The sequence below is a fragment of the Diadema antillarum genome, unplaced genomic scaffold (genome assembly GCF_040938485.1).
Source record: "Diadema antillarum isolate AM-2024a unplaced genomic scaffold, OU_Dant_1.0 scf00000201, whole genome shotgun sequence".
Lineage (NCBI taxonomy): Eukaryota > Metazoa > Echinodermata > Echinoidea > Diadematoida > Diadematidae > Diadema > Diadema antillarum.
Window position 1 is genome coordinate 2,373,879 of NW_027271090.1, and position 26,133 is coordinate 2,400,011.

At 39.4% G+C, this 26,133-nt stretch overlaps 1 protein-coding gene across 1 annotated transcript; it reads left to right on the forward strand.

Moving 5' to 3' along the window:
* On the forward strand, nt 1-25,202 carry LOC139723863 (integrator complex subunit 13-like). The gene is made up of 13 exons (XM_071635069.1): nt 1-299; nt 1,493-1,567; nt 2,866-3,059; nt 4,189-4,269; nt 6,074-6,296; nt 7,309-7,597; nt 8,272-8,315; nt 11,674-11,983; nt 13,836-13,912; nt 16,710-16,867; nt 18,802-19,032; nt 20,735-20,856; nt 25,057-25,202. Exons 1-13 carry the CDS (start codon nt 78-80, stop codon nt 25,200-25,202), a joined length of 2,172 nt encoding a protein of 723 aa, XP_071491170.1. The 5' UTR covers nt 1-77.
* Nucleotides 25,203-26,133: the final 931 nt, after the last annotated feature.

Here is a 26,133-nt window from a genome sequence, read left to right on the forward strand (position 1 = left end):
AGGATTGATGCACTTTATACTCTTGGTTTGTAACAACATTGTCTAAGACCGAGGACTGACTGCTCTCATCAAAGAACATGGCGTTCCCAGAGAGCATGAAGACAGTGTTTGTGATTGACCACAGTCACCTCTTTGCGGAGTCCTGCAGCCAGCTCTTTGAGTTTGACCTGGTCAGCAAGTCTCGTACCCCCGGCATCATCCCTCTCGCTCCGCTCTGCAAGTCCCTGTGGACGTGCTCCATAGAGGCCATCATGGAGTACTGCAGGGTCGTCTATGATATCTTCCCACAGAGGAGATACGTAAGCTCAATTCAAACACTCAATGCATGTGTATCACCTCGAGACATAACGATTATAACTTTGATGAAAGAAAGATATTATTCAGAGGGGTGAAGGTTCAGGGGGGTGTTTCATCGAGTTAGTTAGCGCTGACAAGTTGTCAGTCTCTGACAATCACCATGGTACACTGTAAGTCAGTGACCAGAGCATCTCAGTCAATCAAAACCAAGGATTTTGCTGAAATTGTCAGTGACTGACAGTGACTAACAACTTGTCAGCGCTGACTAAATTGATGAAACAACCCCCCGGTTGTTAATTACAGATCAGCAGTTGCGATCTTAACAAATTTTATTCGTAGAGGGAGACGATTTGAAGAAACTCACACCTGATTATAACTTTGTTGGTTGTGTTGGTTGCCTCTCACTTTCATTTTTGTTGTTGTTGTTGTTGTTGTTGCCACATCTTTGTACACCAAGTATAGAGCTTGATGCTTGTTCATCCTTCCTCCCCTTCACTCATTGTGTTTCACTCTTATTCTTTAGCCTTGCATTGTTCCTTATCTTGTTTGATTTTGCCTCCCTATTCATCTTTATCCTCCACAGAGGTTGCCCCTAATGATCCTTGTGATCATCACTGGGCCACCTCTGCCTTTAGTTTTGTCTGTTCACCCCCTTGCTTTAATCCCCCTCCCTTTAACTGTGTGGCTCCCTGCCGTTGACTTCTAACCCACCCTTTTCTTTTCATTGTTCTGTGTCCCTAGCCCTTCTCAGACTGAATTGTTGTGTGTAGTCCATACACATGTATGTGATTGCTTTTCCTACATGTTTGTCATTTGCCTCTGACAAAGATTTGGCTAGGATCAAAAGCTCCGGTCCCTTTTGACTCCCTACATCAGGATAAAGTGATAAGATAATCACATTGATTGATAGCAGTGATAGTGATTGTAATGATTTTGATAAATACATGTCTACCAGTATGAAATATTTTCTTATCATCAAATCAAGACATGAAATTTTAAACAATCTCTCCATGGGGCATTATACAAATTTTGGTGTTTATGTTATACACATCTTGAATACATTTTTGCTATAAAATCAGTGAGTCTTCTGAGTGTTGCTACTTCTTTTATGATTTTCCTTTGTTTTGATTGCTATTTGTTGAACTCACACTTTATTATTATGTATTGGTAATGCCTACATGTATTCCCTATTCAGATATGCCTGATCGCCAGTGATTCACAAGGACATGTTATCAATGGCTGGAGGGGTGAGGAGCAGAATACAGCTCATGTGAGTATGTCTCCGCATGTGACCGTGCATCACAAAACCAACACAAAGTCGCACACGCACTGATTTTGTGTGAGGACTTAAACTAGATGAAATGGGTCAACCTAGCCAATCTTGTGTTTTTCATATTTTCTGAAATAGCATACATGTCTTCTTCATTATGCTATTTTTCTATGACAATTTTATTGTTTGATGTTAGTGTGATTAGGTTTGTCTTATAAAGTCCACTTTTTAATTTTTTTTTTAAAAACACTGTACATACTCTTCACTTTCAACTCTAATAACTTTAGAAAGGATGATGCTTCTGCTTTGAAAGTTGGCATTAATCACGGACAGAATGTGTTAATAAACCATAATCCCTTCATTGTTGTTTCTCCAGTGGTCTTAATACATCCTGTCTTTTGTCCAATCCATCACACAGCTAGGATGGCTTGGTTAAGACTTAATGCTTGAATAGACCCTTTACTTCAGAGCCTCTTTTCTCAGTTCACACTAATCCGGAGTGAGCGCTTTCTTTCCAATATTAGGATAGGTTAGGAGGTTAGTCCATTTGAATTGAGTTATACATCATTACTAAAAATCCATGTCTGGCAACTTTTTGTTGGTTTTGTGGTGCAGGGTCTTATTGGTAAAGCCAAGTTTGGAATTACTAGTAAATCAACTAACATTTTATCCAACAAACAAAACTTGATTTAAAGAGGTTTATTTTTCTTGACCTCTTGACTGTGACTGGTCATTATGGCATTATGTGCAAAAGGAATTTAAAAATTGACTTATCCCTTTAAAGTGTATGAAAGAATCAACCTCATCACTGACATGCATGATGCCACGATATCCTCTAAACTTGCATGCTTAAAGTAGTAAGCAGTCATAGAGAAAAAAAGACAAAACTGCTTGTTCAATACAAAAGATAATGTTGTCTATGCCCAGATCAAATGGTGAGATTTCTGAAGCAAAATCATAGTGTTATGGTGTGGATTTCTGTTGACTAACTTTTCCATTACCAATCCTCCTGAATGCCTTTGGTATGCATGCTTGAAGTGGTAAGCAGTCATAGAGAAAAAAAGACAAAACTGCTTGTTCAATACAAAAGATAATGTTGTCTATGCCCAGATCAAATGGTGAGATTTCTGAAGCAAAATCATAGTGTTATGGTGTGGATTTCTGTTGACTAACCTTTTCATTACCAATCCTCCTGAATGCCTTGGTATTGTACACGAGAGTTTCAGTCTGGTTATGAAAGCGTTAGCTGACAGTAAGTCACGTGTTAACTGCAATTATTATCTGTCTGTGTATTACAGATGATGACTGCATTGGCCCAACTTGGTGCACCTTCAACTGACGAAAGCTCAGAAGAATCCAATATAACCAATGGCCTGGAGGGTGCTGTGGAGATGCTTTGTGAGAAGACGGACATACAGCAGGATCTCTCCACTGGAGACAGTTACTATGGCAACAACAGGGGACGGATTATCTGCATCACTTCACTCCAGGAGTAAGTATAGGAAAGATAATACTCCAAGAAGCATGTGTAGATGTATGCAGTAACATATGTATTCATTTCAACAAGCAGTTCAGGTGAAATTCTTGGTATCGCCAATACCTAAGTGTCATGTGCAGAGCAGCATTTTAGTTGCATTATGGGATAGCTCAGGGCACAAACTTGCCCTGGTTTTGGCTGCATATATGCACTCAGGTCATGTTCTGTCTTTATCCAGGGGTATTTTTCGTTTTCTTCGCTTTCCATCATATGACCAGCACACTGAAGCCCTGCAGTAGAGAACCATGATTCTAGTGACCATAAATTGGTAAAATTTAGAAGCTTTCAACCTTTTTAAAGCCGAATTATAGCTATTGAAGAAAAAAAGAGTGACAATGGAAAAGCAGCCAAATAACTCCATTGAATTGTGTAGGAACTGTGATGTGCGTGAGACATCCGAAGCGATAATGGCACCAAGGAATCCCAGGGTGCATCTGTTACAGAGCTCTTTGGTGATACCGAGAATAGAAGCCAAATTTAAGTCAGACCAGGCACAGCAACAAAGTGACCAAGTTGATGAATGTCACACATCCAACAAGCATCTAGAAATAGCCTCCACATTTACATGTTTTGTTCTGCCTCTATGATGTTGAAAATGTAAATTATGTATTTTCTTTTGTTTCCTCTCAAAAGAAACCTTTTTTCCCCTAAACTGCTGTCTTGCATTAGGCATATTTTATCTGAGAAGATATTCCTTGACAGTAGAGAGTTTTTTAGCTTAATGTCGTGTAGAAGGTTGCAGTTTGTAGTAAAGTATGCGCCAGCCAGTAATAGTATGTTCTTGAAAGCCAAACGGTTTGGAGGTTTTGATTTGCTGGAAGAGAGAATATACAATGTACCTCAAGTGCATTATTCCTATGCCTGATGTAATGATATGATATAATATAATAAATGACATGCTTAATATGATTATACACAGTTATTTATATGTGAATATAACCATAACACATGTTTTTGTTATGTTCTGATAATAATCTCTTACCATATTCAAACAAACCGGACAGAAGCCTTGAAAGTAGCTGCCACCTGTTATACCTCATGAAATTAAAACCAGGTAATTTATGCTGCCTATTCCCTTTTACAGAAAGAGGCAGATGGATCAGCTGGTTGACTTTGTGAGGGACACCATCCAACATCAGAACAAAGTGGTCTCGGGCTCTGAAGAGTGAGTGTTAACCCGTTGAAGACTAGTCCAGAGTATACTTGGGCATATGTCTACGGGAAACGTTTGGTATAGCAAAATCAACTCCTCCTCGATCAACACTTTAAATGGATGGTATAATTTTGGCTTAGATGCGGATTCAGATTTTAAATTTTTTGCGCTATAATTAGAAACTGCTTATAAAATACTAGAGAGTATACAGTGCTATGAGGAATTCAATGTTTATTTGATAAAAATCAGTTTTCGAATAGCAGAGACATCCAAAAACAAAGTAAAACAAAACTATCCTAATAAAAGGTGGGCCCCACCTTTCATTAGGATTGCTCTGTTTTGGATATCTCAGCCATTTCAAAACCAATGTTCATCAAATAAACTTTGAATTCCTCTTAGACTTGCATGCTCTTTCATAGGAGATTTCTCATTATCTCACCAAAAAAAAAAAAAAAAAAAAGTTGGAAACTGGAAACTCCATCTCAACCAAAACTATAACATCCCTTTAACACCATCCTTCAAAATCCATCAAGTCCTTGAGAAGAAAATTTTGCTGCATAAATATATTCATGTTATCATCCTTGAATTGGCAACTTTTAATTTTAATGCATATTTTACATTGATGAAATATTACCTGGAATTAGTTTCACTTCATTTAATCTGCAGAAAATCAACCAGAAATTTAACCAACAATTTGGCATTTTGAGACGGAAAGAGAAGCCGTAATATTCTTCACAACAAAATGCCATTTTCATAATCATTGATATTTATAGCAGTAAGGAGGCTTTGTGAAATTCAACAAACCAAAACAAGCAGTTGAATATGAACTGCAAAAGGCTCAGTGAAAAATGTTATTTACTTTGCTGTATCAAATACTAACAATGAATAGTGTATTAAGCAAATAATCATTGACTGTGAGGGTGATGTTAGATTGTATCCATTGCCCAAGAAATAAGCATGATTATTTGCTTTTAATATATGTATCCCACATCGATTGACAAACTTGAGATTTTATAGAAATGTATTCCATCAGCCAAGCAGATTTTTATTTCATAATGCAGGGCTACACACTAACCCATTTTTTCTACTGGTCCGACAGACAGGTCAGACCAGTAGATACCCAGTTTTTCCATGTTTTACTGGTCCATTCCTGAAAAACTAACAGGTCCGACATTGATTTTTTTACCGTTGGACCAATGCCAGTGTACAGCATTGTATAATGGTACTGAATATTACAACACAGATGGTACAGCTGCGGTCCACAGCAGTCCAAAGAATGAGACTAATGTTAGATCTAAGATGATAAAAAGTGATACTGATGTATCGATAATTGTGGGATGTGCACGGATGTAGAACTTGCTACATGTAGCTACTTGTGTGGCCGAGACACGTGAGTGATACCTTTATTGATTCCAATTGTGGGTATGTAAAAAGTGCTAACGAAAAAGTATATCACATGATATGTGATAGTACCATGGTGTGGATGTTGGGAGAAAAACATCTCTCGGTCACACGTTCTAAATTCAAGAAAGAAAGACAGTAATAGATTTGTCATGCAGTTTACATCAAGGCAAAGCTTGGTATTTTCTCAACAATTTTGCTCACAATATGTCAAGGGTGACTAAAATCAATAAAGATTACTGGTACATAGATTTGAAAAACAGAATTGTTTTCCCAAAACATGACTACGTTCCTGTCTCACAATAATGTGGCACACAGGGGGTTTATAAGAGTTAATAGCGCCATCTACCATAGAGCATTTTAGATTTTTTTTTCTCACCTGACCTTCTTACAAGTTTCACTACACTCCCCACAGCCTCCTTGCCATCGACCACTGCGAGTTGGTGATCGTGAATACTCACCCTGTAGACGAATCCCCCGTGGTGAATGCCAACCGAGATCTCTGGGACGCCTCCCCATGTCTGGCGTGTCGTGCGACCACGACTAAAGCGGGCCGCCACCTGGCAACAAAACTCTTTTATTTGGTGCAGGATCATTTTGACCTCGTCGTCACAACGGTGACTGGTATACCAATGAAGGTAAGTTGTGAAGAGATCTGTTGAAATTCCCACACTCTTCCAACTTAGTCTCCAAAATTGTCTACATGTAAGTAATCTGATGCAACCTACTTACATCTAACCCTCCCCCACCCCCTAACCAGTTACTTTCAGATTTGTGCACAATGGTGTGTTTGAGTGGAATGGAGAAACAAAAAATTTAAGCCCAAACATAGTTCCCATATGCCTGCAGAACTATACGCATAGGATATGTGTGAAATAACACTGTAATGGCACGATTTCACTTTGGTAACAACAAAGTGTGAAATATCAGCCGAAAAAGGCTTGCTGGAATTCCACAATCTCGGAGTTTACCCCATCATTGTTGCTGTGTAATTTTTCATTATGGATTATCAGTAATTGACAAATTGGGCCACAGCGATATCCATCGATCTTCCACGCTAGATTGAATCACATGCAGTTTGGTGGAAAATACGATTCCAAGGGCACAATCTATCATCACATTATACCCTACGTTCCCACAATGCTGAATACCGGGTTAATGGGGAGGGCTCTTCTGGAATAAAAGTCATGTACTACAATCAAAATTGTTCTACACTTTTGATCTCAAAACACTCCAAAACAGCTCATCAGAAAATAAGTACCCAGTGAAATACAATGTTTTTTGCATTTCTTATAGTACATAAGTTCAAGTTATTGATAGTCACCTTCACTGGACTTTCACACACCTTGGCTGATGAGCAAAGAAAAACATCCAAAAAATTAATCCGATAGAAGATTAGGCTGCCAAACTTTCAAGTATTCAAACAAAAAGACCAGGGCAATTCTACATTGGAACGTTGTAGATATCTGTGTCATCATGAGTGAATATAAGAAGTGCCTGGGAAATCTTTTTGTCCTCTCTCTCTTTCCGTCATCGATGAACATGGTTTTTCTCCTGTTTGGTAATGGACTTAAACAAACAAAACAATTTACACAAGTAATTAAATGAATAAACAAACCAAACAAAAAATAATGATCTCGCTATTAACAGGAAGAGCAAAATGCGGGAAGTTCAGCCAACTACGACGTAGAGCTTCTCCACCACCGACAGGCCCACGAGGAGATCCACAAGATGGAGCACATCGTGGCCGCCCAGGAGCTCAAGTCTGAAGGGGAGGGGAAGGGCGGGGCAGGGGCGGGTGCCAGCGGGAGTGGAGGGGGCGGTGGTGGAGGAGGCGGAGGAGGAGGAGGAGGGGGCGGAGGAGGCACTGATGGCGGGGGTAAGCAAGGCGGAAGCAAGGTCCTGCTGAAGTGGTGCCAACCAAGAGCAGCCAGTTCAGGTGAGTGCATTTTAAGAACTGAAGAAGGTTGCCAATTTGCTATGAGCAAACCCATATCATATGCTGGCAATTATTGATTACTCAGGTATGTTTATTGTTGGCGTTACTGTTCATGATGATGATGGTAATGATGATGATGGTGAATAGTAGTAGTAGTAGTAGCTGCTCAGAAGTAATAGTACCATTATTATCAGTAGTAGTAGTACAGGTACAATGTACCTCAATAGTAGTAGCACAAATAGTAATAGTAGTAGTCCTAGTCTAGTCCTAGTCATGATCGTAGTAGTAGTAGTATTATTATGCATGGAGCGCATTGCAAGGTTCATCTTTTTTCTTAGTATTTCTGTAATTACAAAGTGTAAAATCCTTTTCTTAATGATCTATGCACGTATTTCCTTGGTGTAGTTTTGTTGTGCTTGTCGTCACATTTCATGTGTTTGTGTTTTTTCAGTATCATGTGTCCCCCCCTCCCCCATGTGACAATGAAACCTGCCCCTGAGTGCCCCATAATAGTATAAAAGTAATGTTTAAATTTTATGCCTGTAATGTTCACTGACTTATTCTGAGTGTCAATATACCCCTTGATATTCCAGTCAGACATGTCCATTCTAAACATGCCATTTGGTCATGTTTGTACTAATATGGTTTTGATTGATCATTTATCATCCCTTCAGAAATCCTGTACTGTACAGCTGCACACAGAGTGTCAACAGTAGATGTGAGTAGTCATGCTGATTTATTCATTCATTCTATTTGATTTATATACAGTTGAACCTCTCTTATCCGGCCTCCCTTTATCCGGATCTCTCTATTATACGGACGCAATCTCGCCGTGATTTTTTTTAAAAATAATTACGGGAGGTAAGGGGGATTCCCAACTCCTTGAGAACTCCTACACAAACACACATGAATTACATATTACTTCCAACATGATTAACATACATTACATCAAATTTCCTTCCAAATTGCTTACCTTCAGACATTTTAACATCCCCAAACATCCCCAAATGTAACAATGAAAAGGTTGCAGTATACACATTACTACATGTGGTACTACAATGGGCTACATCAGTACATGTGTATGTATATGTACATGTATAAAGCATTGAGTCTCCCGTATCCGGCCAAATCCCTTATCCGGATGAGCCCCGGTCCCGACTTGTCCGGATATGAGAGGTTCAACTGTAGTGTTTTTATTCATTTATTTATTATTTATTATTTATTTATATATTTATTTATTTATTCTTTCATTCATTTATTAATTCATTTCATTTATTTTTTGTTTGTTTGTTTCAGTATTTACCTATCTATCTGTCTATCTATCCATCTATTTATCCATCCATTTATCTATTTTGTACGTATGTATGTATCAGTGCTTGTACGCTGCTGGTTTGTTGTTGTTGTTGTTGTTGTTGTTGTTGTTGTTGTTGTTGTTGTTGTTGGTTTTTTTTTTTTGGGGGGGGGGGGGTCAGCTGGCACAATATAACATGTGCCAAATGGCCCAGATGTCTGGAAACTAATTGGTCAATGAATACAGGTTACCTAATCCCTCTAATACCTATTGTGTCACCATGGCCTCTTTGTTGGACTGAGGCACACGACTAGTACAACGGAGTGGGCTTGCTGAGTCTACAACTAGGTCGAGTTTGGATAGATTACTGCAGTATGCCGATGAAAATGTACTCATCATGCCAACAGTCTATCTCAGAAGAAAATCAGGATTCAACCTATGTGCCCCTGGCACTCACCAAGCTTTGTCACCAGCATTCAGCAATCCAGCCACACTCGACCTAGTTGGAGAGTTTTTTAACTCTTTATGTACCATGGTAGAAACCCCCTGTGTGCCACATTATTCTGAGACACCAACATAGTCATACTTTGAGAAAACATTCTGTTTTTCATATCTGTGTAACCTCCATGGATTTTTTTTAAGTTGGTCATGTAGTGAGCAAAGTTGTAGAGAAAATGCCAAGCTTTGCTTTTATGTAAATTGTATGACAAATCAATGATTTTTTTTTTTCTTTCAAATGACCAGTAGCTACATTAGTGTAAGGGCAGGACTTTTGCACACATAACAGTGACAGAAACTTAGAATTTTCTGCAAATTCAGTAGGAAACACCACTTGATAATAAATCACCACATAGAATGTAAACTACTATGAGACGAACGGAAGCGCGAGGAAAGTTTTCATTGTACTGCAGCATTTGGCGATTTGTCGATCGGTTTGGGCGGCTTTGTGGGTTTGAGCAGAATACTGTAAAACATGATATATTCGCGGCATGAAATTTTCGCGAATTGGAGCCGACGGCCTTTTTTGTGGCAAGAAATTTTCGCGAATTGCCTCTTGCGTTCAATGCATATAGTGTAGATAAGAAATTTCGCGTGCATTTTAATTTCGCAAATCTTGGCGCTCGCGAAATTCGCGAAATTAAAATGCACGCAAACATTTCTCATTTAACAGTATGCGAAGTTGGCACGCTGTCGACTGAGTCGGACGTGCGAACGTGGCACATAAAGAGTTAATAGCAAGCCCACTCAGGTGAAGCAGTGTGCCTTAATTCCACAGGAAGGCCATGGTGGGGCACAATAGGGATCAGAGGGACTAGGTACAGTTAGCCTCTATTGACTGACAATTGGATTCCAGACACCTGCACCAGGTGGAGTCAAAAGGGGCCTGAACTTTTGATCCTAGCAGAATCTTTGTCAGAGGCAAAATGACAAACAGACATGGACAGCAGTCACATATAAGGACTACACATAACAAGAACAATAAGGGGAGGGCTAGGGACACAGAACAAAGGAAACAAAAGGGGAGGGTTGGAGGTCACAGGTAAGGAGCCCAACAGGTAAAGGGAGGGGGATTAAGGAGGTAGCACAGACAAAAGGCAGAGGAGGGTCAGATCTGGAGGACCATGGGGGCAACCTTTGAAGGATAATAATGAAAAGGGAGGCAACATCAAACAAGATGAGGAACAACAGAGGGATAAAGAAAGGAAAAGAGTGAAAGAGCAACAGCAAGAGGGGGGGGGGGGGGGGGCTGAGCAAGCAGTGAGCCCTAACCTTGTGTACCAAGAAGAGGCAACAAAATGAGAGTAAGAGTCAACCAACAAATGCAATAAGTTATCAAACATACAAATTGTATATGCCAGGCGTCAAAGGAAGCTCTCCAGTGTGCCTGCCAATTAGTGAACAAAGCACAGTAAGGGATAAATGCGTTAATCCTATTCTGCTAAAGGCGTATTTTGACAGAACCAAACCACTGATGGATAAGTGCTTTTCCTGACACACTATTAGTCACTCCCAGAGTGATTTGCTGAAACTATAGGGCTGCATTTCTTTCTTTTTCTTTTTTTTTTTGGGGGGGGGGGGGGGGGCATTCCCAAACTCTCCAAGGAATTCTAAAGACCTGTGGTCATTCTTTGTAGAATAAGGCAAAATGTATCAAGTGACTGTTTAGTAATACATTGTAAGTGTGACACAATCAGATATTAAAATTAAGGTGTTCCAAGACGGCTCTGTCTTTGTATGGAATTTGTGAAATCAGTGCAGAAAGGGAGTGACATTGTAGACCTGTACTCATATTTGTCCAGACAAAGCCAACTTGTCTCCAACAGTTTGACAAAGCATATGACTAGAATTTATTTTGAGACTTTGTTTTGGATACTTCCCTGAACACTCAAATCAATCAAAATATATTTGAAGTGTTGTATTAATGACAACCAGTCTTCATTACCAATCCTGTCTTAGTGTCAGGGTTCCAAGTGAATTCTCTCCTGTACATGTAGCAGGGATGAGAGAATTCAGAGTTCAGTCTGATTTCAGATTTTTCACTCAGCCCAGAACCCATTTTTCAGACTTTTGGGCAATTCATTTGGATTGAAATGTTCACAGTTTATTGCACTTCAGACTTTTATAGCAGAAGTTTCGGATTTTGTTTTCATTCTTTAAATACTCTCATACCCCTGATTTAAGGAATAATTTTCTGAACTTTGTAAAATTGAATTCACAAGGACACTTGTTGCTGGAATAGAGCAACTGACGCTGATTGCAGATTTTGCATTGGACTCTCTGTCAGGTGAACAGCCGGCCCTCGCTCTGCCTGACCAACTTCCTGCTCAACGGTCGCCAGGTCATGCTGGAACAGCCGCGCAAGCAGAGCACCAAGTGTCTGTCCCACATGCTGGCCAGCCACGGGGGCGAGATCTTCCTCCATGTCCTGTCCACCACCCGCTCCCCGCTGGAAGACCCACCCTCCATCAGCGAGGGGTGTGGTGGGCGCGTCACCAACTACCGCATCAACGACTTCGGCGAGTTCATGAAGGAGAACCGGCTGGCCCCCTGCCAGCCTGAGGCCAACAGTGAGGCAGAGTTGCCGATTGAGAGAGGTAGGAGTCAGGAATGTTGAAAAATGAGATTTACCTGTGATGATTATGATTGATTGGAGGGGAATGTAACCCAAATATACATTTAGGTTTAGTGAATGCAGCGATATTAGTAGAACACATCAGTGAAAGTTTGAGAAAAATGGGACTGTCGATTCAAAAGTTATGAATTTTTAAAGTTTCGGTGCGGGCATCGCCGATGTGACATGTGACTGAAAACAACTACTGTATCAACTTTTTATTCAAACCATAATCAGAACATGTGAGATATCCTGATTGAAATAAAGAAAAGAAACCTTTGGTTGGCAGACTAGATTTTAGCAATTAGTAAGTTGTATTAGTGTGTGTCTTCAAAACGGAATAAGACTTTTTTCCCCCCAGTACTCACCATATTTTTACAATTTAGACAGATATGTATATCGGATGACTGTAGTGAAACACCAACAACAACAAAAATGATAATTTAATGTTTAATGGCAAGAACCCATACAAAAGCAAGTTTCCCGAAACTATATGTTGTATGTCATCAAAAATGATGCCAATATATGAAGAGTTTGAAGTCCATTTTTGAAGATTTTTAAGTACGGTCTCTGTCATAAAGTACAAAATGATACCTTTGAAATGATATATTGGTCACTACATATAAAGGGACATTTTTGAAGTTGTGGTCAAAAGAAGCAAAAATTTTCTTATTATTCTCTTTATTTTTCTTGACCTTTAATCGCAAATATCTCCATTTGGCAAATATGGACTTATCGGTTTTTGCAAACAAACTCTTATGCATCCCAAAATAGCGGTCTAAATCAAGTGACTTGAAATACTCCTCTCAAACAACACATAAAAACAAAAACTCTACATCATCCTTGTTAATTTCTTACTTTGTGAAATGTCAGTCATTACCTATTAATGAAAAATACCTTTTTTGGGGGGATATCATGCCCTATATACCATCTGATATGTATATCAAGGACATTGTTTCTGCTCATACCAATTTCATCAACGACATAGGTGTTTTCATTTTTTTCTTGTGTAGTTTTGTCTTTCTTTACCAAGAACATAGGACTTCTGAGCAGTTGACATTTATGTTTCGTAACCAAGGTGGATGGATATATATATGTAGAGTTTGCCCTTAATAGTATGTACTGACCAGAGTGTACAGATTTATTCAGAGTTTGCGGAGCTGTTGCTACGAATATAGCTTTTCAATTTCAAGCAACTCTATTTCGGGGCAACTCTGTTTTTGGGGTTTATATCAAAGGATATTGTTCTGTACACTTCACAGGGCACTACACGTTGTACATGGGTTCATGAAACACCCCCCTGGGGGGGTGTTTCATGAAACTTTTTGTCGGTGATTTACACCGACAACTGTTAAAAGCTACTGAAATCCTTACGTCTGATTGGCTGATAGCAAATTTGTCGGTGAAAACCTCCAACGAACTCGTTGATGAAACGCCCCCAGGTAAATCTTAGAGTCCCCTTTTCATTTCTTGGTCATTCTATTCTCCCCCCAAATGGGTTGCAGAAAAACTGGTGAAAACACACTTTCCCATTCATGTTAAGATCCCAAACTTAAGAATGATGTAGAAGAAGGATAGCTCTTTCAGAAAATATGAAAAACTCAAGATTGACTTGGCTGACCCATTTCACTTTTTTTGAGTCCTCACATAAAATCAAGGGGTGCGACTTTTTGTTCGTTTTGTGATGCACGGTCACATATTCCATGTGCTGCTAAATTTGCGGTCCATGAAATTCATGAAAATTAAACCCTTGCGAAAATAACAACTTTAAATACACAGTTTATATTTGTGTGTGTGTATTTGTGTTTGTTTGTTTGTTTGTTTGTCTCCAACAGCCAAAGCACAGCTGGAGAGAATGACCAGACACTGGCCGCTGGTCATCAGTGACACCATCATATTCAATATGTCCTCGGTAAGTGAAGTGACCATTGCATGCTTGCATCTGCATATGAGTGGAATCTTTGTTTTTCTTTTTAGTTTTTTTTTTTTTTTGAATAGGAAGAGAGAATGGGAAGCAATGAAAAGAAATTGTTTTTAAAGGCAAGGCGTAGTCCTGATTGTAGTTGCTACATGATGCTTTAAGGCAGTGTCACACCAGCCTTGCGTGCGACTTGCAAAGAACAATTTTGACTACCCGGAGGTCCCCGTAGATGATCCGCACATGACAGTACCTAGCATGTATCTCAAAAGTAGTCGCCCCGAGGTGCCTACGCATATTTTTTTTACCCGCAACCGTGTTTAGGCCCTGTCACACCTTTCCGGGCAAGCTACTCGGACTTGTTACATGTAGGGATTTTCTAGCATACTGGACATTCCTGAGGGCGGAAAAGGATTTGTGCGAGTCAGCGCATGTGTCTTACTTGCTGGACGCGTTATACTTGCGAGTATACTGTGTGACCTTTGTACCAGTCGCGTGGGGGCTGACAACTCAGTGAAGGAATTCCTCTAATGGAATGGCTGAAATCTCACAGAATTTCATTATCTTGGCTGCATACGGGACTGCGAAGTACCTGCGTGGGAATTGCCTGGGAAGTACTGCCGCTGAGGGTCTCCTACTGGCGTTCTGCGTGGACCTCTATGGGCATTCCCGCGACTCACCCTGAAAAAGTTTTGGTCATGCTAAAAACTTGGCTGCGGTTAAATCGGACTTGCGTGAGCACCTCCGGGCAACTACGCGCTAGATACTGTCAGGTGCGACCAACTGCGGAGAGCTCCGGGGAGTAAATTTGTTTCCCCGCAAGTCAAGCCGCAGAAGTTCCCCTGTACGGTATGACAAGGCATGAATGAAAATTGCAAACATTCTTGCTCGCCCGCTGAAAATCTTCTACGTGCTGGAAACTACCTCCTCGCCACAAGCCCGCGTAGCTTACCCGGAATGGTGTGACACAGCCTTTATATCTTATTTGATTACAGCAATTTCTATATATCGGGTCATAGCAGTGTCCATTGTGTGAGAGTGATTAGCATGCAGCAGCTTGTTAGCTGCTGCATGCAATACAGTTCTACTTGCTAGGGTTAGTTTTGATCATCACATACTAGAATGTTCTGCCAATGCACTGCTGAATGGGGAGGGCGCTTCATGAATTTAAAGTTGTTTACTGTGATTGGAATCATTTTACAGTTTTGATCTCAAAATACTCCAAAACAACTTGTTTTCCAGGCAAATTGCTATTCAGTGAAACAAAGTAGATCCTTTTGATATATTTGCACACAAATTCCAACTGGTGGAAGATGAACTTTAAGGGCTTCTGAGAACTACTGTATGTTTTAGTTTTGCATGGACAGTGCTGATATGCTTTAACAGGAGCTATGCTGAGACAATTACCCTCCAAACATATTATGTGGACAACCAACCAAATTGATTCTCAGGCATGCAACAAGATGTTTCCTTTGTAACAAACAGAACATGTAACCACCCAGAAAGAGGCCGTGTTTGCACTAATAAAAGATTCACAACCCTTCCTACTTGCTTTCAGCCTCCATTTTTTTTTCTTTCACACTGTACAGATGACAAGATTTACACAAGGTTGTTGATCACATATAGTGCTCGTAATGAAATTGTGCTTTCTCAATTGTTGATATCCCTATCCAAAAGCATCATGAAACATGTAAAGATTGCTTACATGTATGTTCACCTGCCAAAAGGAAGTTTGGAAGCATTAGGTCAAATCTCTCAGAGAGGCTAGAGTGTTCCTTTTAGCAAGACTTGTCCACTCTCAGCCTTTTCCCTCCAGTGGAAAACAAGAATGATCTTCAGTCTTCTTTGCTCCATTAAGCTCTAGAAAGACATTCATGTTGGGGAAAAATAAAATGATAAGTATTTCTCCTAATAAGAGAAATTGTTGCTCTATACAGTAGATACCATGCAGGACGAATGATATACCTGCATAAATATATGGATATATGTGACCGTGCACCTCAAAAAGAACATAAAGTCGCACACACTGATTTTGCATGAGGACTGAAAATAAGTGAAATGGGTCAACCCAGCCGAACATGACTTTTCATATTGTCTGAAAGAGCAGGTCTTTTTTTACATAATGCTAAAATTTGATATCATAAAACAGAGAGGAAAGTATTTTTTTTTAGCAGTTTATCTCGAACATTTTTTTGGTAGAATAGTGTGATTAGGTGTGTCTTTAGAATCCCTTTTTCATTTCTGAAAAATCTTGTCCACACTCTTCACTCTCAACTCTAATAACTTTTGAAAGGATAGTGCTACTGCTTTGAAAGTTGGCATTAATCATGGACAGAATGTGTTAATGAGGCATGCTTAATTTTAGTTTAATCTGATAATCCCGTCATTGTTGTTACTCTAGTGGTTTACTTCCTGTTTTTTGTCCCATTCATCGCACAGCCAGCACGGTTTGGTAAAGATTAAGCGCTTGAATAGACACTGTACTTCAGAGCCCCTTTTCTCAGTTCATACTTTTCCTGAGTTTGTGCTTTCTTTCCAATATTTACATAGGTTAGGAGAGTCCATTTGATTTGAGTTATACATCATTTTAAAGCTTAAAGTCTGTTCTTTCAGAATATGGTCTTAATAAAAATTCATGTCTGGCGACTTTTTGTTTGTTTTGAGGTGCAGGGTCACATAGAAATGATTGGACTGTAAGTACCTTTCATTCATAATGTTGTTGACATGTGGAATGGACCTAATTTTCTTATGTGTTACGTTCACATTCACATTCATCTCCCCTTGATTTCAGCATATAGACCCTTTACCCTCCCTCCTGGCCAAGCCACTCCTCAGCGAAGATGAAGTTCTGGAGTGCAAGAAGGCCATTCTCTACCTCGTCGGCATGGAAACCAAGAACGAAGCCCTACCGGTGCCCAGTGTGACAACCAGGGGGAAGGGTGCCAAAAGGTGACTGGATTCAGAGAGCAAGTTTGCTGATTTGCGAATTAGAATTATAATTGTGGCAGAAAGATTTTCATACATGACCCTGCATCACAAAACCAACAAAAAGTCGCCAGACATGGATTTTGAGTTAAGGGCAGATTCTGAAAGAGAAGACTCTAAGCTTTAAAATGATGTATAACTCAATTCAAATGGACTCTCCTGTTTAACCTATCTAAATATTGGAAAGAAAGCACACACTTTGGAAAAGTGTGAACTGAGAAAAGAGGCTCATGAAGTACAGGGTCTATTCAAGCGCTTAATCTTTACCAAGCCGCTTTATGCTGTGCGATGAAAGAGACAAAAAAACAGGATGTACTGTAAACCACAGGAGCAACAACAATGAAGGGATTATCAAATTAAATTGAAATTGAGCATGCTCTATCAATACATTCTGTCCATGATTAACACCAACTTTCAGAGCAGTAGCATTATCCTTTCAAAAGTGATGAGAGTTGAAAATGAAGAGTGTGCAAAGAATTTACAAGAAATAAAAAGGGGCCTCTAAGTCATACCTAATCACACTAAAAAAAAAGGGGGGGGGGTTGTAGAAAAACTGCTGAAACCACACTTTCCCATTCATTTTATGATCCCAAACTTAGGAATAATGTAGAAAAAGAACTATAGCTCTTTCAGAAAATATGAAAAACTTAAGATTGACTCGGTTGGCCCATTTCACCTTTTTTGAGTCTTCACGTAAAATCAAGGGGTGTGACTTTTTGTTGGTTTTGTGATGCACGTTCACAATATTATTAAATCACATCCAAGACAGAAATTTTCCTGTCACAGAGTGACATATCTTCCCGAGATGTAAATCTTCAGGCTGAAATGAGTCACCAATTTTCCAGTCAGCCAGAATGGTTATGGCCAGTGGCAATCACTGCATCACAAAAGTTAAGCAGAAAGTGGTAGCTCATTTTTTTTTTAAATATATATATACAGGTGTGTATTGTGTAAATGGTTAACCCATTGAGGACGGACTGATTTTGCTAGGGTTCCCATAGACACTTGCCCGAGTATACTTGGGACTCGTCCTCAACGGGTTAATGTTTGCAATGGAATCATCAATGGTTTATCAAGTTGTTTGTTCTTTATAGTCTCCCTAGCAAGAACTTTGTTCTTCCACCATGACACATACTGCACATTGAATACTTCTTAAGTTATAACTCTATCCATTAACCCTTTGAGGACAGACTGATTTTGCTACAACATGCACAGAGACTCCAACTCTCCCGTTTTCGACGGGAGATCTCCCGCCGAAAGCCCATTTTTGCAAAATCTGCCGTTCTCCCGCTTGAGATTTGATTTCTCCTGCCCTGGCTCTGTGTCTCCCGGTGGAAAGGATTTCTTACTTATTGCTACCGTATGTTGAAAAAATAAGCCTTAGATAGCACCAGAGAACATCTAGAACCCTAGGAACTTTGCGCTTTGCGCACATCAACTTGGAGTCTCCCGTTTGCTAGGGGTTTCAGGCGGGAGAATCTCCAGATCAAAAGGTGATTGGGGTTGGAGTCTCTGCACGCATTTCCCATAGACCCCTGCCCGAGTATACTCAGGACTTGTCCTCAGTGGGTTAATACACTCACTTTTACTAGCCGTGTATAGAAGAAGAATGGCTGCATTTAAAACACAGCAACATTTTTTCTCTTTTTTTTATTTTTGTGATTCTGATTACTCGCTGAAAAAAAAAAAAGCTGTAGGTTGATGCACAAAGATGTTTTTAGTAAGTTTTTTTTTCTTTTTGTGTGCCTTAAATTCTTTTTAATTTTCTCAAGTTTTTCTAAGAGACAGAGTGAAGAGCTCCAGTAGCTCTCTGTGATCCCGGCATTAAGTTCTTTATGTTTTGATAATTTCACCAAGCATTCTGCTGGTCTTCTGCTTTCACCCCAAACTTCCATCAGAGATGAGCAGTACCGGCAGATGTGGTCGGAGCTGGAGACTTTCGTCCGGGCTGCCAGTACGACGTCGCCCTCTCACGAGGAGGTCTTGGAGTGCCTCCTGGCCTGCAGGAAACCGGACGACTCGTCCCCGCCCAGGGGGCGCAAGTCAGTCGAGAAAGGCGGCGGTGCCAAGGCTGAGAGACAGGAGCCGGAGAAAATGGAAACGGCTCCCTCTGTTGTCAGGGCTGAAGTGTGAGTCCCCCCAGCTGTTTACTGTGAAACCAGGAATTATCCTGTGCATTTTAATTTTGCAACTTTCGCAAGAGCCAAGATTCGCGAAAGGAAAATGCACATGAAAGTATTTTTTTGTCTACTCTGTATGCATTGAATGCCAGTGACAATTCCTGAAAATTTCATGCCGCGACAAAGGCCATCGGCTCCAATACCCCAAAATTGACAATTGAAAACTGGTAATACGGAACGTTTGGGGGTGGGGGTGGGTGGGGAAGGTCAATGGTTCCTTTGGAAAGGAAATTCATGTATGTTGTGATTTTTTATGGTTTTTTTTTTCAAATTTTTTTTTTCCCTTCCCCCTTTTTTTTCTAACGAACCTAAAATGTGTTGGGGGAGGGGAGAGGGGAGCTGCAGTCCCCCCTCCTGGCTTTGCGGTCCATGCAATATCTTAGATTAAGAATAAAAACAAGCACAAATTGTTGGTCCAGGCAATGTCTAATTCCACCTTGTCACAGTTTGTTGCTTTGGTTTTACAGTGACAAAGTTGTCATTGTCACATTTTTATTTTCTTTCTCTTTTTTTTTGGGGGGGGGGGGGGGAAGCAGACTCAATTTCTTCTTTCAAAGGGCCTATAGTTTGGAGTAGCCAATCTGATGTACCCCTTGACGAGATTATACTCTGTGAGGTATGATAAGTGGCTGCCTTGCCTTGGCAGTACTTTGCTGGTTTCTACACCAAAGAACCACATGGCATGTGTTTTCTCAACAGGAAATTCATTGACATACAGACAGAGTGCAACAACAAAGCGAATCTGTTTTTTCGACTGCTGATACATGAAACCTTCAAAACCCATGTCACAAAGTTGTTGACAGGATGGGACTGTTTCTAGAAATGGACAAATTGGGTGTGGCTGAAGCCATACAAAGTCATGTAGGATGCATAGAAGTCTTCCAAAAAACTTCTTAAGAAATATGAGGAGAGGAAATCATAATGCCATGGCCTAAGGCTTCCTGACGCTGGGATCAGAAAGCGTAAACAAGGTCAGAAGTTAGGCTTTAAAATCTATTTTTATTCCATTGCCACAAAGTGTCACTGAAGGCATTATTTTTTTCAGGTTGCCCAACTGTCCGTCCATCCGTCTGTACATCCGTATTTCCGTCCGTAATTGATTTTGTGGACAATGGTAATATTAACTTAAGAACCGTTTGAGGTATCCAAAGAAAACTTGGCATATGTATATAATGTGTGAGTAGACAAAGCTGCCCCTATCAACTTATAGGTGCATGAGCTCAAGGTCAAAGGTGACAGGTCAAGATCAAATCCTTAACTAACTTTACACACGTAATTAATCTACTCTACATTCAGTCATTAACTGCATACTATTTTCCATGGAAGGAGAATAAATACAATTAAATGTTTGTGTATAGATTCACAGCAAAATCACATGTAATTAGAATGGTTTGTCTCCCAAAAGGCCCTGCAGAAAGACACTAAAGGCAGTTCAATGTTTCTGTATTGAATCACAGTAAAAACACATTTCATGAGAATGGCGTGTTCCCCATAGGACCTTGCAGAAAGAAACTACCAAACAAAATAAGGGGAATATAGGGGAACCATATAACACTTAACAATAAATAAAAAGTCAAGTTTTGAAGTGTACTGTGAAAGCTATATATCTGCATGTATATTATTTGTGCCAGTCATTCAATGTGATCTACAGGACTCCAACAGTAGCTGTGGTTGAATCCAATGGTGGAGGGCTTTTGTCACGAAACCCACTGGATCCGCCACCAGTCAAGAAGCAGAAGATGAACGTTGGAGATGCAATAGGAAAGGCCAAAGGTGAGGATGACATTATCAGCACAGTAATGATGGTATACAAATAGTGAATGGTCATGAGTGCGATGGTACAAGATTTTGCACGAGGTGAAAGATAGAGGCGCTCTATTCAACGAGGCGAAGCGGAGTTGAATAGTGCGCCTCCTCTTTCACCAACACCTCAAACGTCAACAGATGTGGCCCACACAGATTCTTGAATCTAGCAAAGAAATGACAACCATTATGCGTAAAAGATGAATGAGTAGCTGCACAGTCACAGTCACGGTGTACGTACATACGCTAAACCAATCTCTTTAAAGTTGTTTACAAAAATGAATGACAAAAATATCCTCTTTGTTTGCTCAAACAAAATTGCATGGCTGACAGCCACAGCGCACAATGGAACTTTTAGGTGTCATGTGATAGGCAATTGACTAATCAAATAGCTACATTTTTTTTAGGTGTTGTATAATAAAAATTTATATTTTTGGTTTCCAAATGTTTTTTATCAAGTACAACTTGTATGAACTCACACTTTTGAACTATTTCTTGGGCTGGATTACTCTTGTAGACTCGGAAACAGTTCTTGAACAGTCGATATGAATATGCAAATGGCATAGTGAGCATGTCATCCCCTCACAACTTACCATTATAGTTTGTACATAAAATTGTGAAATTTCCATTTTTTCATTCAAACCACAAGTATGCCTGAGGCTCAAATCCTTGTATATCTAACTGATCACTATTCTGAAGTTATTCAACCAGGAATAACGTCATATTTCACACTACAATGACAGAAGCATTGAATTTTCACAATTTTTTTTTGTTTTGAACATGATTAATGGAAAATTGACATGGTTACCTCACTCATTTGCATATTCATATTTACTGTACAAGAACTGTTTTGCAGAAATTAGCAAATCTTCAAAATGTCATAACTTCCTTATTTTCATCTGATTTCAGTCACATTTTTACCACTGAACTCGCAAGATTTTACTGTTTTTTATCAGACTAACTTACACCAATTTGGACTGGATTTCCTCTTTAAGCCCAGCCAGTTTCGTCCACACTTCTTTTTGGCAGACATTTGGCATGGAATGTGTGTGAAAACAGGCCGTCATGATGCATGGCAAACTCACACACGTGCCATATTATATTGATTATGATGACCGTAGGCCCTATATGAGGATGTAGTCATCACCAAAGGCATACCAATGGGTAGCATGATCCAAATCAATGTCCTGGCACAAAGAATGTGAATTTAAGTAATATACACTGTACAAATGACCTACAGGTTTGTGTGGGTTGGTAGAAATAGAATACTCAAGGTATCATTGTACCTCCGAATTGTATGAACCCGTGGGGCATCGCCGAGTAGGTTTTGATATTTCAGGGATACTGTGAGTGCGCAATTCCTACAGACCCACAAAGAAAGAATTATATGTATCTCTATGAGTCTTCTGTGTTATAAAATGGCTCAAAATTCCTGACAAAATATGGCTAAACTTTGCACTGACTATAGTTTCCTGAATGCATGGAAAAATCATATGCCCAGTAGTTACCTGATGCATGGTTATGCAATAATGGCGTGGCTGAAAGGAAAATATACACATTGCGGATGAGATATGATTACGTGGCAGTGGACCAATCAGATTGCAAGAATTCCAGTTTATAATACAACCGTGTTTCCTGTAGCATTTCTGGGTAGGGAAGCACTGTAGCTGTAGGTCCCACTTGTTTCCTGGGAGTGTTAACCCGTTGAAGACTAGTCCCGAGTATTCGCGGGCTGGAGTAAATGGGAAATACACATTATAGGAATGTCAGTCTGTCTTCAATGGGTTAACAAATCAGAGTAAAGTTAGATTCTGAGCCAAGCCAATGTTATCAAATGTACCGTTCCTTGTACCCTTTAAATAATGACTGCCATTTTATCTAGGAAGCAGTATATACCATGTCCTCAATTTGATAAGGTTTCAGCTACAATGAGACATATGACGTACAGAGGAAGCACTAGAATCCCAATTACACAAAAACAAACGGATATTTTCTGCTTCACATACATTGTATGTGTTGGATGACAAACATTGAATAAAAAGAAATGATAAGTGAACAATAATACAACCTTGTATGACCTGATATAACCTGCTATTACCTTTATTTCTGTCCAGTCAAATTTACACAAACAAATGTTTTAAAGTTCAGTGCAGTATCTGCTACCATTAAATAATGGTGAGTTAACTGCACTTTCTTTTTTTTTTGCGGCCACCGAAGGGGAAAAAAATGACAGCCCGCCAGCGAGTGCGTATACTGCCATGCAATGGACAGAGATACTGCTGACATGTTGGTTGAATTGAGTGAAATGTTTGGGGGAGAATGTATTGATTTTTGTGCCTTAAAAAAGAAAAGGAAAGAAACAGTAGACTGCCTAGCGAAAAAGTTTCTTCTGCTACAGCTACTTTTACTGCCAAAATACTTGACTTTGTCCCCACGGAACCCAAAAACATTTGAACAAAGAGATATATGTACCTGGTAGTGATGCATAAGCGACATACAGTCATTATATGAGATAAGGCTCTATATGGTAGCGAGTATGAAAGAATATCGATGCCACTGGTGCAATGTTTCGTCCGTAAACTCTACCTACATGTAGACAGAATGGCTTGCCATCATGAATTTTCCAAGCTGCATTTGCTGACATCAATTCTGCGATGCGCCATTAAATTTCCTATGATTAAAATGTCTCTAATGTATCATTATTTGAACATTCAACTACCCTAACAATCCACAAGCAAGCTGAGAATGGTAGATTGTACACTTTTGAGTGAACGTCATCTGCACACTATATTGGCTGTAATGGTGCATAAACCACACCCTGAATTTTGACCCGTTTCAGCGGGAAAAAGTGCAGTTAATTCACTGTTATTTACGGTATGTCTTTAATTTGAAAAGGTTTCAGCTGGAACCAGGCATATGACCTGCTTGTACAGAGAAAGCACAAAAATCCAATCGCAAACAGACAATTTTTGCTTCCGATACATGTTAGTTGATGTATGTTATATGCCTTAAAGGGAATGCAAACCCAAAGAGCAATGTGGATTGAGTGAAAGCAGTAACATCAGTAGAACACATCAGTGAACGTTTGAGGAAAATTGGGCAATCGATGCAAAAGTTATGATTTTTTAAAGTTTTGGTGTTGGAACTGCTGGGTAAGGAGATTACTAGAGGTTATGATGTATGATTGGACTACGATATAAAGAAAATATAAAGGGAATTCAATAAAAATTAATTTTTCATGAAAATTACACATTTCATCAACTTGATACTGACATATGTTAGTGGTAGGACTTATTCCCCCTGCTTTCTGAAAGCGGTTAGTCAAGTACTCTTTCATTTTGCTAGAAATGTGAATTTTTGTGGAATTCCTTTAATTTATATTTTCTTTATATTGTTGTCCACTCATACGTCATAACCTCTAGTAGTCTCCTCATCCCGCGGTTCCAACACCAAAACTTTAAAAATTCATAACTTTTGCATCGATTGTCCGATATTCCTCAAACTTTTACTGAAGTGTTTTACTAATGTTGATGCTTTTACTCAATCCACATTGCTCTTTGGGTTTGCATTCCCTTTAATAATAAAAAGAATAAGTAAGTGAACAGTAATATAATATACTATTATTTTTTATTCTGTCAAGTTTACACAAACAAATGTTTGAATAGATTAATGTATTTAATTTTGTGTGAATTTTGGTTTCCCATCGTAATTGACTTTTACTTAGTGTTTAACAAGCTGAAATAATACAGGTTGCGATTGCTGAATCGAATAGACCCTAAACTTCATAGCCTCTTTTCTCAGTGAACACCTCTTCCAGAATGTGTACTTTCTTCCCATTATTTACATTAGTGCAGAAAGTTTGTTTGTATTGTTACCAGTAAACATTATTTGAAAACATAGAAGCTGCTGTTGCAGAATTTAATTTGCCTGTAGATAAAAATCCAAGTCTGACGACTTTTTGATGGTTTTGTGATGCAAGGTCACATTTAGATGTTTTGCTCTTTTTTTGTCGTTTCTGTGTGAAGTTTTCAGTTTTATTTGTGTTGTCTCGTCCTGTCTTTTGATAATCTCTATCATGGCTAATTCCATGGAGACACACTTTACCTTTTTCTTGCTTTCTTCTTATTTGATGTTTCATTTTGTCTTTGCATTTGTCATCCCTTTTCACAGGATCTCCCGAGTCACTGCTGTCGCTGTGGAAGACCAGAATCGCTAGTCTCCACTCCAGGAGCCAGAGGGAATTTTCTGGCAGAGCAGAATCAACAGGGGCCACGGCAGACCTCTACCCAAACCTGAATAAGGAAAATGAAAAGTGAGTTTCTGAAAATAATTGGTGCATTCATTGGTTGGTGCATTTGTGTTGGATGCGCATTGGTTAGAATTAAAGGACAAGTTCACCTTCATAGACATGTGGGTTGAGTCAATGCAGCAATATTAGTAGAGCACATCAGTGAGAGTTTGAGGAAAATTGGACAATCCGTTCAAAAGTTATGAATTTTTGAAGTTTCTCCTCACTCAAGGCTGGATGAGAAGACTACTATAGCTTGTGATGTCACATGAGTACAACGATAAGAAAGAATAAAGAAAATTCACCATATTTTCACTTTTCTCGCATAACAAAAGAACACTTGACTTCTCTCTTTCAGAAGGCAGGAGGAATAATATTACCCTTAACATATGTCAGTAATAAGTCCAAAAAATGTGCACTTTATTCAAAAAGTGAAGTTTTGTGAAATTCTCTATTTATTTTCTTTGTATCGTTGTACGCATATGACATCATACACTGTAGTAGTCTTCTCATCCAGCAGCGACTGCAGATACTTTAAAAATTCATAACTTTTGAACAGATTGTCCGATTTTCCCCAAACTTTCTCTGATGTGTTCTACTAATACTGTTGCATCCACTCAATCCACATGTATATGAAGGTGAACAGTAGTTCTATAGACGTACTTTGGAATCTTGTTAAACAGAGGTTGGATAGAGCGCAGTAGTTTTGGAGGTTCCATTCCTTGTACTATGCCCTTTTCTTTTGATACCTGATATAGCAAGATACCCAATATGATGGGGACATTTCATTGGTTACGACCAGCTCGTTATAACAGGGTTTCCCTGTGATACATATAGACGCAGTCTCTAAAGTGAAGGCTGCAGTAGTGAGATGCTGATACTGAATGATGTGGGACCAAAACCAGTTGAAATTGTGGAATTTAATTTCCAAATGTACCAAAGCGACCATCTACGGGATC